The following is a 13,160-nucleotide window of genomic DNA, read 5'->3' as shown; positions in this document are numbered from 1 at the left end:
CCTTCTTGTAGATGGGTGTCACAGTTGGTAATCTCCTTTCCACTGGAACTGCCCTTTAAAAGAACTGTGTGGCTTCTTCAGCCCCTGCCAAGCCAGCACCTGTGGCAGCACCAGTGCCTCCCCCGGAAGGGGAACCAGAGGGGGACAAGCCAGTGGGGGATGACCACTACTGCGAGATGCTGTGCTGCACGTTCAAGTACCGACCCTGGCTGGACCGCCTGAAAAACTACCGGTTCCCCAGCAGCATCGACCCACTCACCAGTGAGTGATGGGGCAGGGCCATGTGCCTGCGTAGGGCCAAGCTGGTGGGGCTGGGGGAGAGGAGGGGAGGAGGTACAAAAGATGAGACCTTGTAGAGAAGGGAGGACAGCGAAGCAAGGGGCAACTTAACTTATGCCTGTCTGCTGAAAACCAGAGTCTGAAATTCCCCTGCAAGGCACAGGCTTTCCTAAATACTTCCCGATAGCTGTGGGTGCCGGGAGCATGACCAGGCAGGGAAGGGGCAGCTGCCTTCTACTTTTCAGGCTTTTAGTGGGAGAATGCTGCTCCTGTGGTGTGGAAAAACCCCTTTGCTTAGAGGATTCACACAGGCAAGGGATGTGTGCCCAGCTAATCGTGGTGCGGTTCCCTGTGTGCAGACCTGATGTACGTGCTGTGGCTGTTCTTCGTTGTCATGGCCTGGAACTGGAACTGCTGGTTGATCCCCGTCCGCTGGGCCTTCCCCTACCAGACACCGGCAAACATCCACTGCTGGCTGCTCATGGACTACCTCTGCGACCTCATCTATCTGCTGGACATCCTCGTCTTTCAGACCCGGCTGCAGTTCGTCCGGGGAGGGGACATAATAGTGAGTGGCAGTGCGCTGCATCCCACTGCTGCGGACTGGCTGCGGGGACCCCATCCCTGTCACCCCGAGCAGCGTGGATGGTGCTGGTCCCTGATCCCTGCATCGAGCTCCCCAAGCTCTCCCACTGTGGCCGTGGACATCAGGGCTGTGTCCACTCTTGGAAGACTGCACGCACTGATCCTGCCATGTAGTGGATAAGCCAACAATCTTTTTGTCTGCCAAACATACTATTTTTCCCCTCAAGTAAATACTAGCCCATCTAGACAGCATGTCCATGGGTTGGGATGCTCAGGGGGTGCTGCTTGGCAGGAGCGTCTTGCCAGCGGTGCGGTGAGGTGCACGCCGACCAGCCCGGGTGCAGCCGTACGCTGCTAACCACGAGCAGATGGCATGATAAACGCAGGGTTTAATTTTCCGTAGCACAGCTAGGCAGAATGCGTTAGCGATATGACAAAAGCAATTGCAATCTGAATGCACAGATTATGCGCCCGAGATAAGTGAAAGCCCTTGATTTAGTTTCCATATCCAATTAAATAAGCTGTGAAAAATAAAACCTGGAGGGTACAGCCTTCCCATCGCCCATGCAGATTGTCAGACAGGGAGGTTTCTTCTGTGTACTCTGACTTTTGTGGTGCTGGCACTGCAATGTGCTTCCTCTGGGATGCAAAATGAATGGGATGTCCCGAGATAGGATGGGAAGATGGCACAGGATCGGGTCTTCTTCTGCTCCTCTTGATCCGCTCCCTTTTCCAGGCACAAAGGAAGCATCTTCTCTGCTGTGGTGCAGAAGAGGAAAGCCAGGCAGGCCCATGTTGGCCATGACTTTCCTTGCTGCAAGCAGTGATCAACCTTCCCCTCTCTCTCTCCTTCTTACTGCCAACCAGACTGATAAAAAGGCCATGAAAGAGAACTACCTGCAATCACAACGCTTTAAGGTTTGATGTAATTTTGTTTATTAATCTGAACCGTGGCTTGCAGCTTCCCCCCTCCCCGCACCTTGCCTGCAGGTCTCCACAGAGGTTTCTCTCTTTGTGTGGATTTCAGATGGACGTGGTATGCCTCCTGCCCCTGGATTTCTTCTACTTCAAAGTCGGTGTCAACCCACTCCTGCGTTTTCCTCGCTGTCTGAAGGTGAGTCAGAGCTTACAAAATCAGGCAGACACCAGCAGCAGAGGATGTGAAGGAGTCCCACGCTGGTTGGGGTAAGCTATGGCTTGCTAGGCTCATCCATGATGACAAGAGGATTGTAAAATGGGTGGGAAGTCTTGTCCCAAAGGCTTCACAGGGCGGTTGGTCAAACACTTCATTTCTACCCTAAAACATGCTTACATTAGAACAGAAGGGCACTTCCAGATGGAGCCAAATCTGTCCATGGCAGTTCATGCTGCAGTGGGGCTGCAGGAGGGAAACGGAGGGGGAGTGGGGTTTTATGGGGGTGTCATGCTCCTGGCGGGGGCTGCGGGAAGCTGGAGCATGCTGCTTTCCTTCTCCCAGTATATGGCCTTCTTCGAGTTCAACAACCGCCTGGAAGCTATCCTGAGCAAGGCATACATCTACAGGTGAGAGGGAGGGAGGGAGGGAGGGTGGAGTTGCTGTTTGCTATGGGAGAAGAAGGTTCACTTTGGTGTGCAACTCGTTACGGGTTTCTGATTTATCTTCCCACTGTCGCTGGACTGGCTGATGTGGCACTGGCTGATGCAGGTGGGATGGGGGGGTCCTGGAGCCCATGTGGGTAGGATCCCCTCTCCCCAGCCCAGCAGGGACAGGGGTACTGGAGTGAAGGGGAGCCACCAGTGGATGAGCTGCTTTTTTCTAGCACTTCTGGAGGTGCAGAGCAGCGGGAGGGAGCAGTGGGGCCGCATGTTTGGGTGCTCAGTGGCTCCTGCATCAACAGGATCTGCATGGTCAGCACTCGGCTCATCCCTTCAAAGCTCCTTAAAGGATGGGGGGGCGGGAGATCTGATGTGTTTCTCCCAGATGACACCGTATCATCTCCCTGCTCTCCCCTGGTTTTTGCAGAGTGATTCGGACCACTGCCTATTTACTGTACAGCTTGCACGTGAACTCCTGCCTTTACTACTGGGCATCAGCCTACGAAGGACTGAGCTCTACCACCTGGGTCTATGATGGGGAAGGAAACAGGTACAAGCCAGGGCTTCTGAGCTGAAGCAAGAAGGAAGGAGTTAGGATGCAGCTGGATTCATAAAAACCCTGGAAGCAAAGGGTTGAGGGTGTCAGGAGATGTGGAGCCAGAGAGAACGATGGGGATGGGAGGGGTGGTATGCGCAGTAATGTACAATGCTGCAGGACAAAGAGGCAGCAGATGGGCTGGGATGGAAGGCAAGGGCAGGTCGAAGAGGCTGAAAAAAATGGGAACCTGGTGCTGGGAAACAAGGAAACACTCCTTGACTGAACAGGAGAGCAGTGTGAGCCGTGCTTCAGTTCATGTGGAATAGATGGAGGCTTGGAGGTCAGGATGGAGGCTTGAAGCCGTGTGCTCTAGGTGCCATGTGTCAGGCCCCTTGGACCAGCCCAGCACCCTTATTCCCAGGGTACGAGGCAGGAGCAATGGGGCACCCCATCCCCTCGCCATGGCAGTTCCGCTGGTGTTCATTGCGCTGTCAGTGATGGGTGCCGCAGGGGGAGCACTCGGCTCACGAGTTGAACACCACCTCGGAGCAAATGCCCACGCCTGCGTGTTGTACAGCATGGGCAAAATGAAACAGCGAGTAACATGTAATTAATTTACCACCATGCAGTAAATGAGTTTCCTGAAAAAAAAAAAAGGGGTGGGCAAGTGCATTAAAGAATTACCGTGAGGTGTGGGTGCAAGTGGGGACAAGTGACTGTCACCCAGGCAGCCTTAGTGCTGGTGTTGCCCACTCTTTGAACACTCAGCTTCCCACGTGATTGTTGCTGCTACATGCTTATTGTGTGTAATATGCATATCTGCATCTATCTCTAGGTGTAACTATAACATCCAAGGCAGTGCCCAGGAACAGTGCATCAAGAATTCACTTGACATTTCCTGAGTCTCATACCAACAATTTGCTCACAAACGCTTTTTTCCCCCCCTCATTATTTCTCAAAGTGTAAATGTTGCTGAAAATAATTGCTGGTTTATGGTAGTGGGGCTGAAAGAAGCAGAAAATGGGAGTAGCCAGAGCAGGTGAGCCTCCTGCGTGGAGGTTTCTGGAGGGTCCCTACATCCTGTAGCATCTCCAGAAGCACCTGCAGGTGGGAGGGGGGAGTCTGCAGCCCCTTAATTGTCCCTTTATCACCTGTAATTATTCTCAGCAGGCTGTGGATTGCCATGGCCAGAGGATGTGAGCTCGGTACCGAGGCATGAAGCAGACTTTCCTTGCCACAAACACCTTCAAATCTGCCTGCTCTTTTCCTCCCAGCTACATCCGATGCTACTACTGGGCAGTCAAAACCCTCATCACCATTGGGGGGCTGCCGGACCCCAAGACACTGTTCGAGATTGTCTTCCAGCTGCTGAACTACTTCACAGGCGTCTTCGCTTTCTCTGTCATGATAGGGCAGGTGAGTGGGAATCGCAGGGGGGTCCCCAGCCTTAGGCGAGGAAGGGTTTGGTGGGGTTGGTCCACAGGTCTCTATCTCCAGGTTTGTTTTCCCCGTGTGAGGACCTGCTCAGCACTGGCAGAAGACAAAGGACTTGGCAGATGCTGTTAGGACTCGGCATATGTGCTCTAGACCACTTAACCTGTGCGATGGATAAAAACCAACAATTAAAACATCTCTTCCTCCCATTCAGATGAGAGATGTGGTCGGTGCTGCTACTGCAGGGCAAACTTACTATCGGAGCTGCATGGACAGTACCATCAAATACATGAACTTCTACAAAATCCCCAAAACTGTGCAGAACCGAGTGAAAACGTGGTACGAGTACACGTGGCATTCGCAAGGCATGCTAGGTGAGCTCCAACTGTTCCGAAGGTTAACACTTGCACTGCATGTGTTTTACCATGGTTGCTTTGCAGGGTCGAAATGTTACTGTCAAACAGCACTAGTTTCAGGGCAGAGTGGCTTATTTTACTGTTCACTATAGGTGCCTGTTTGCCCACCTATAGAGTATATAGGCTGCCATCGGGTCACAGCGCCATGGTGACCTGGTATCTCTCACAGTGCACTGAATCCAGCATCCCTCACGGAGTCCAACATCCCACCCTAGGTCCCGGAGAGGGCAGGGACTGGCAATCCCAGACCAGAGTGTGTCCAACAGCAGACCCACTAGCTCACCCTATCAGTAAAGCATCAGGCAAGACCCCTCTGCCTGCTCTGGGCTGGCTTGGGCTCACCGATCTGTCTCTGGGAGCTGTGAGGGCAGGGATAATGCAGGGGTGGCTCTCCTCACCCTTTGGCTTTAGACCTACAGGTTGCAGGGTGGGCAGAGGTTACAGGAGACCCTTCTGGCTGAATAGCTCCTGCCCTCTGCCACCAAAACATGGGCTGCTTTCCCACTGTTATGCCACCAACACACTGTGACATCGAGTGCTGGAAACTACCAGTTTTCTGCTTTATCTCACAGATGAGTCGGAGTTGCTGGTGCAGCTGCCGGACAAGATGAGGTTGGACATCGCTATCGACGTGAACTACAACATCGTGAGCAAAGTGGCCCTCTTCCAGGTACCCTCTGCAGCACAGGTCCCGGCCAGTGGAGCCTGGCATGCTGGCACAGACTAACAGTGCTCTTGGCTCTGCTTCGGCTCAGGGCTGTGACAGGCAGATGATCTTCGACATGCTGAAGCGGCTCAGATCGGTGGTCTACCTGCCCAAAGACTATGTGTGTAAGAAGGTAATGAGATGCTCGGGTGCCCACCCATCCCCGGTGTCACTGCCAGGCTGCGCAGGGCACTAGGAGCAATGCGGGGAAAGCCAAGCCTGGCCCATCACCGCGGCATTGAGCCACTTTCTGGGCATCCCACGTAGCACCCATCTTCACTGCAGGGAGAAATCGGCCGCGAGATGTACATTATCCAGGCGGGACAAGTGCAGGTGCTGGGGGGACCCGATGGCAAAACCGTGCTGGTGACTCTGAAAGCTGGATCTGTGTTTGGAGAAATAAGGTGAGGAGCCAAGGAAATGTGGCTCACAGGCTCTGGATGAGGGTGGTGGGAGACGGGGAGATCAGCACCCTGATTAATCGTCGTGATTGAGAGCCACAAACACTGAGCAGCGTCTGCTACACAAATTACAGCCCTTTTCTTTTCCACTATTTTTGTCATCATGCTGTTTTCTGCACAGGGAGTTAGTGACAGTACACAGAGGTGTACGGAGGGATGGGAAAATGAATAAGAAAAGATGTTTCACTAAAACAGCCCCCACAGCCATTAATCTGCCCATTTCATGGACATGTGAAGTCCTGTACCAATTCATAAGCGATAGTTTGCATCCCTACGGCCCAGCAGACACTGGGCTGGTGTAAAATACAATATTTAAACCTTCAAAAAGGCAAATAATTTTTTTATATAGCGCTCCACGACAACATTTCCGGACATTCTTTAAATACTGGGCTTAGAAAATTTCATCAAGGGGTGAAAATTAAACTCTAAGTCCTCTGAAAGAGAGAGTTCAGGGGACACGGTGGGAAAAGGGAGATTTGAAATTACAAATGCTGTGCTGAGCCTGTCAATAACAGTGCTGATGTCTCGCCACGTCTCTCTCAGCTTGCTGGCAGCAGGAGGGGGAAATCGCCGAACAGCAAACGTCGTAGCTCACGGCTTCGCTAACCTCTTCATTTTGGATAAGAAGGACTTGAACGAGATTTTGGTGCATTATCCAGAGTCTCAGAAGCTGCTGCGTAAGAAGGCCAAGTGCGTGTTGGGCTGCTGCTTTCTAGCCTGTGGGGGTTCAAAAAAAGCAGAGTCTGGGTTTCAGGATCACAGGGGAGATTTCTGCCTGTGTGAAGCACTGGGAAAACTACTGCTGCTGGTGCCAGGCATTAGGCACTCATGCCGGGAGGAGAGCTGGGCTGGAGCTGCTGTCTTTTGGCAGATGGCACAGGTCCCTCGCTGCTGGCTGGGCAGGCTGGAGGTGCCTGGAGCCAGCCCAGCCCTGCTGCAAAGCTTCACCACTAAAAGCGGGTGGAACTCGGGAACAAATGTGGCCAAAGTGCATGCATTTAAAAATCAGTTAAAATACTCACTTTAGTTTTTAGCATCACTTAGATCTGTCCTTCATAAGGTGCAAAAAGTCCCTGTCCTTTCAAGGTCTGATTTTTCTGCATTATAAAATCCAGCTAATACAGTGTGTCCCTGGACTGAAATCAGCTCTCCTTTTCCTTGCTGTAGGAAAATGCTGAAAACCAACAATAAACCCAAAGATGAGAAAGCAGCAGCTGGAGACTCACTGATCATCCCCCCAAAAGCTGACACCCCGAAGCTCTTCCAGGCTGCCCTGGCTGCTGCAGGGAGGATGGGGGGCAGAGGGCAGCTGGCACAGCTCCGGTGGAGGCTGAAGGCGATGCAGGCGACACAGGTCAGTGCAGGGGGTAAAGGAATTTGGCTTTGCTTCGTTAGAGTCCCTGCTCTCCCTGACCAGCTCTACAGACTGTCGTTAAGGTGTCTTAAAGGAGTGAGCTCAGGTCTGACCCAGTGAGGGGAGATGGGAAGGGGAGGTCCAGCATCTTACACATAGCCTTGGGTGTCCCACAGGGGTTTGTTTTGCAACAAAGAAGGGAAATACATTGACTTTTTGCCCAGCTGTGCTAAGCCTGAGCCTAGTTTCTAGCTGGGCTATAGCCACAGGCGAACATCTCTTCGTGCCATGGAGGCAGAGCCACCCATAATTAATCAAAGTGCTGGCAGGACGGAGAGCGATGCTGGCATCCAGCATCCCCAGCCCAGTCAATATTTGCAAAGCTTTCACAGCATGGTTGGGGCAGAGGCCCCCAGCAGCGGGCACAGCAACCTGCCAGCTCTGCGTGAGCTGCGGTGAAACCACCTTTGCTTTTTTATCATCAGCAACTGAAAAAGAGAATGGCCCTGCTCCTCTTTTTTGTTGTTGTTTTGCTTCCACGTGTCTCTGCTGAACTTGGAAAAAAGGTCATGTCTCCCTGCAGACCTTGTTACTCTTCCCAGCGTGGAGTTAGCGGAGTCTCACATCTGTACGTGTAAAGGGAGGTGAAAGAGCAGCAGATAGGGAACGTGATGGCCTTGAGGCTGGGTAAATATCCCGGGAGACGCTGAGCATAACTGCATTTCTGCAGTCCTTCACGGAAGCACAACGGGGCTTCACACGATGTGGTGCTTAACACTAGCTAATAACCAGCTAAAGGCAGTGCTGAGGAATGGCACCGCGTGCTCCATACCAGAGCGGATGCCAGAGGTTAGCAGGACCCCATTAGAAGGACATCCCTCCCCATGGCACGTCCATAGGTGAGGTTCCTGAAACTCCTCTTTAAAGGAGGCTTTAGGGCAGGGCAGTCTGGGGCTGCTCCCTCACAGCAACACTTTTGCCAAGCTTTTGCCAAAATCAACCCCTCCAGATGCTTCAGGAGCAAAACAAGAGTTAGTGCAGGAGGTGCCAGACAGCTCCGTCGCGCTCATCTCTCGCGCTCACTGCTCTCGAGATCTGCAGGATATAGAGGATATCTCTCGAGGATATCGAGGATATCTCTCGTCACTGCTCTCGAGATGTGCAGGATATCATCCGGCTGCCCTTCCCGCAGGGGCCGTCTCCAGCAGGAGGCTGACATCCCGGTGATGAGGTCCAGTCCAGTGAAACTCTGCGTGACACCCGCCTGGCTTGCACAGCGCAGACGCCGTGGCTGGGGGTAGTGGACAAGGGTCTCCTTCAACTGATTTTTTTGCCTTTTTTTGGTTTTGGATTGCAGGGTTCCAGTTTCAGTCCGACCCCACCGAAATCACCAGTGCACCAGCGATCGCCTGTCGCCTCCCACAAAGCACACACCCACCTGGGAGAAGAAATATTCTCAAAATCTTCTGACAGTTTAGTCACCATTCGTGTGATTTCTACGGCACAAGAGGATGAAGAAATCCTTGCTGCTGAGATTTCGGAGAAAGAAGAAGAAGAAAAAGAAGAGAAATGAGAAACAAGCAGGTCCTGGGGCTGGAGTAGGAGTCAGGCAAACGCCTGGGGTAGATGCTTTTTGTCGTTTGCAGTGGCTGTAGGTTTCACTGAGTGCTGCAGGTAGGATCTGCCTTTCCTTTCTGCCTAGACCTTCACCCACTGCTGATAAAACCCTCTGCCACGTGACCCAGAACCATACAAGGTTTCTGTGCTCTGGGGATCTATTTTTATTGACCATCTTTATGAATATTCCCACTAAATCTCAGGCCAGCCTTCTTGCTTTGGAATCCAGCCTTACAGAGAGGGAGCCCTGAAGAAATTGCTTTTTATGGCTCTGGATGGTTAATGAGTGTTCGGATTAAGCGTGAAGAGTTATTCACCTCTGACAGCTGAGTCACCGCTTGGCCAGAAACAACCAGGGAAATAAAACAACAAGGTTTCTCTGTTGGGCTCAAGGTTGTCGGCAGCAGCTGGGGAGTGAATCATCCCAAAAGGATGTGGACTATGCTCACAAGCCAAGCACAGACCAAATCACACAAGAAGGCCGAAGTCCATCCCGGTGTCAAGGTGGTTGAGGGTCCCTGCGTGGTGCCAAGGCCTCCTTGGGTTTGTGGCTGGGAAGAGGAGCTCCTGTCAGCCGGCCACCCCGGTGGGCATTGGGCTCTCCGACACTGGTGGCTGTTTGGAGATTTGGTGAGCACCCTTCAGGAATGGAGAAGCATAAGACTGGATGAGGAGATATTCCTGGAGATCCCTTCCAGCCCTGGGTTTCTGTGGGTGCACCAACCTGCTGATGCCAGAGGGATAAACAGAGTGCAGAAAGGGATAATCCACATTGGTTTCCAGCTGGGACAGGAAAGAGAAGTGCAATTAAGTATTCTCCTCTCCCAGTCAGTGTTTCAGAGTCAGGCCATAGCCCGTAGTGTGCAAACAAGCATGCACAAGTGTGCAGGTGGTCCCCTGCGCTCATTGCTGGACCTCAGTGACCTGCCACAATTCCAGCAGCCCATTTCCAGCCCCTTTCAGTCACTTGATTGGCTTTTGGCCACGTTTCCCATGGAGAAGCCACTCGGGTCTTGCTCATGGCTGCAACAGGATGCTTGTGAAGGCGCTCTCCCAGCCAGCTGGGAGTGGGTGCTGGATGGGAAGGAGCCCACAGACCCAGCTGATGGGTTGCTGCGTCTAATTGTTCTCCAGCACCACCACTTCCTCACCTTCCTCAAACCCAGGCGACCCGAGAGGCGGTGAGATGATCCAGACCCTCCCCAAGGTTTCGGACGGCCAGGTCTCCATGGCACTGCCAGCTCCATCGAGAGGAGAAGCTGGGGCAGGTTTTGCCACAGGGAACAGCCCCAGAGCATTGGCAAAGGGACTCTTCAGGTGTTCAGCAAACCCTGTGAGCAGTGCTGCAGGTTTCACAGGTCTGGCCCTGAGACAGCTGGGCTGTTTGGGAAGAGTGTCAGCACCAGCATCACCCCTATACATGGGTGATCCCTCTTCCCATCAGCAGCCTGGAGCTGATCTTCGCCTCCTACCAGGTCTTCTTTTGTGTATTTTTTCCCCTTTCTTGCAAAATAGATGGGTTTCTGTGGTGGAAAAAGCCAGAATATATGTTAATGTTAAATAATGATGGCTTGCTCTCTTTTAAGCAAATCTAGTGAGCTCCAATATACCGCAGGAGGGTCTGAAGCCACCACTGCCCTTAATGTGGCTGGGGAAAACCCGGTCTCACCCAAACCTCCCTAAATATTTCTTGACCTCAGTGCAAGTAGTTTCCTGCTGGGTAGAAGGTTTTGGTGGAGAGTGCAAAAATATTTTTTTTTCCTTTATATAATCAAACCAGGAAACACGCAAAAATCAAACTGAAGTTCTGATTTGCGGCTACGATTTGATAAGGTTTAGAAAAAGCGTTTAAATAAATAGTCGGCTGTAATGGCTTTCATAATTCTCTATATCTACAATAAACACCACGTAGATTGCCGTTCATTTGCTGTGGATTCGTTTCAAAATTCCAGTTGTTTTCCATCTTTTTGCCCACTGATGGAGCCTGGGAAGTCCCTGTGAATGGGTGGTTCACAGATTTACCAATAAACTTTCTGGAGACTCGGAGGTCACATAATAATAGTGGTAGAATTGTTATATTTTGTTAATCACCGGAAGGAGGGAAATACAAGCTTTCTTAGATGGCAAATACTTGTGTGAAGATCTCAATTTTCAACGTGCAGTATTAGGTGGTGATGGATACATAACTGGTAATTCTGGAACTGCCAGGAGATTTGAAGTTATCCTCCTCTGCGATCTGTTTACAGCTTTAGTTCTTTGGAGAGATTATTCTCCAGGTAATAATTAAGGTCAAGGTAGGGTTGGGCTTTACAGGCTGGGTTGGAGAGTTGAGCTCAGCTCTGTTTGCTGCGCAGGACTATTCAGAAATGACAGGTGGGCTAAGGAGGTGGGCAGCTCGCTTAGTGCCTCTTGTTTCGGGGGGTGCCATAAATCGGCTTTCCGCTGAATTTTGCAATTCTATTCGTCTACCGGTTTTGCTGTATTTGCAATGGGCTCCCTTTGCCTTGGTTCCTATTAAATATCTTGCAGCGTGCACTTGTCACAGGTCTGTTCCTTCCACTGCCCTTGTAATGTTCCTGGTGGATTTGGTAACGCTCCATATATCTTTACTGCGTTTCTTACTAGCTTTTGCTCATTTTGCTTTGCTGCCGTTAAGCGTTGGATGGATCTGATAGGAGATCCTTTAATTATATTAATGCAGTATTTGGGAGATCTTGCCGGACAGTTACTTATTGCCAGGCCATCATCCTGGAAATTCTGCATTGCAGTCTTCCTCCTGACTTGTATTTCTGATTAGCGGATTTCTCAGAGGTCCACACTCACAGAAACCAGCTCTTCTTGCAAGGATATTTTAGCTGTTGCTGCTTTTGAGTGAAAAAAGTGGAATAGGTAACTGCTGAAGGAAAAAACAGAGCTTGCTGTTGTTGGATCTGTATTCATGTGTTAGGTTTTGCCTCACTATCACAAGCAGCATCTTTACTGGAGGCTCTGTATATACTATTGTAATATATATATACACACATTTTTTATACTGGTGTATTCATATTCCTTGTGGCCTGTGCTGTTTGCTCTTTCAGAAAAGTGATACTGAGTTAAAGAAGAATATCTCCCATAAAAAAATCAACATACAAAAGGAATAATACAACCCGCCGTAGACACCTGACTGCGGAGGAAGTTGTTTTCCTCCAGCTAGAAACAGGGCAGGTAGCTTCTCTGTATTTATAGCCAGAGCAATCTTTTAAAAAGATTAAGTGCAATTGCAGGTTAATCACTGATAAGGTTATAACGAAAGTAAAAACAAATAAGCAGGTTTGGGGATTAGACTTGGGTCTAGAAAGAAATTGCAGGATAAATGGAAAGCCCAGTTAAATGGTGTTTAATTAGAAAGCTTGAAATAAAATTAAGCACTTTAACCTTGAAACCTGGAGACCTTACTCAGCAGGACATGCTCCTAATTCTGGAAACAGTCTGTAAACTACTTTTTCTGCCTGTATATATTTTTTTCTGTTGTGTAGATCTGCTTAGAGTCATGGTTGCAATTAAATCCTCTTGAATCCCTCTTAGCTTCCTCTAAAATGGAGCTAATACGAGTCCGGTTTTCTCTGCCCTGAGCACACAGCTCCTTTTAAGTACAGTAACAGCCCCACTGGAGTTAACACCCCCAAAAAAAAGCCAGACCAGCCTTGTGGGAAGGGGTGACACAGAGGTGCACAGGCTGACGTGTGTCCATGCCAGCATTTATTAACAGCAGCTGCTTTAGCTCAGGCTGGATGACATTTTTCCTTTTCTCATTCTTTCCTCATTTACCCATTTTTATTTTGGGATGAAACTCTCCAGCTTTGGTTCACCCTAGGTCATGAACGTCTTAGGGAGAGCTGAGCAATATCCAGCGAGTTGGGTTTGAGTCATCTGAAGAAGTAAAGCCTAGATATCTTTGTTATTTCATGCATTTTCTTCTGCTTTTAGAAGTCACTTGATGCGTGAGCAGAGCTGGAAGTTGAAGTCTAAAACCTGTTCGCTTGGATAAATGGGAAGGAATTTGGGGCAAATATAAACAGCGGGAGAAGTGAGATAGATCAGGTTGTGGGGATGCCACGGGGTGGCCGGGGGACATCCCTGCCAGCTCTGGGCTGTGACACTCAGCGTGCGTCACACGTCTTGCCAACACTTGCTTTGCAGGCTTGAGCTCCCCCAG

At 50.6% G+C, this 13,160-nt stretch overlaps 1 protein-coding gene across 1 annotated transcript; it reads left to right on the top strand.

The window, feature by feature from the left end:
• Nucleotides 1-95: 95 nt before the first annotated feature.
• Nucleotides 96-7,361, top strand: LOC104517140 (cyclic nucleotide-gated cation channel beta-1-like; the record flags this gene model as incomplete). The annotated part of the gene is made up of 13 exons (XM_010161704.1): nucleotides 96-261; nucleotides 639-847; nucleotides 1,732-1,782; nucleotides 1,892-1,978; nucleotides 2,342-2,406; nucleotides 2,867-2,989; nucleotides 4,252-4,393; nucleotides 4,626-4,785; nucleotides 5,400-5,497; nucleotides 5,583-5,666; nucleotides 5,819-5,937; nucleotides 6,538-6,684; nucleotides 7,162-7,361. Coding segments are annotated over exons 1-13 (1,570 nt in total), but the record flags the coding sequence as incomplete, so codon positions are not given.
• Between the last annotated feature and the right edge of the window lie 5,799 nt (nucleotides 7,362-13,160).

Source organism: Eurypyga helias, unplaced genomic scaffold, assembly GCF_000690775.1.
Source record: "Eurypyga helias isolate BGI_N326 unplaced genomic scaffold, ASM69077v1 scaffold33311, whole genome shotgun sequence".
In the NCBI taxonomy this organism is placed as follows: domain Eukaryota; kingdom Metazoa; phylum Chordata; class Aves; order Eurypygiformes; family Eurypygidae; genus Eurypyga; species Eurypyga helias.
The sequence above is the reverse complement of the archived record's forward strand: the minus strand, read 5'-3'. Positions and strand labels throughout refer to the sequence as shown.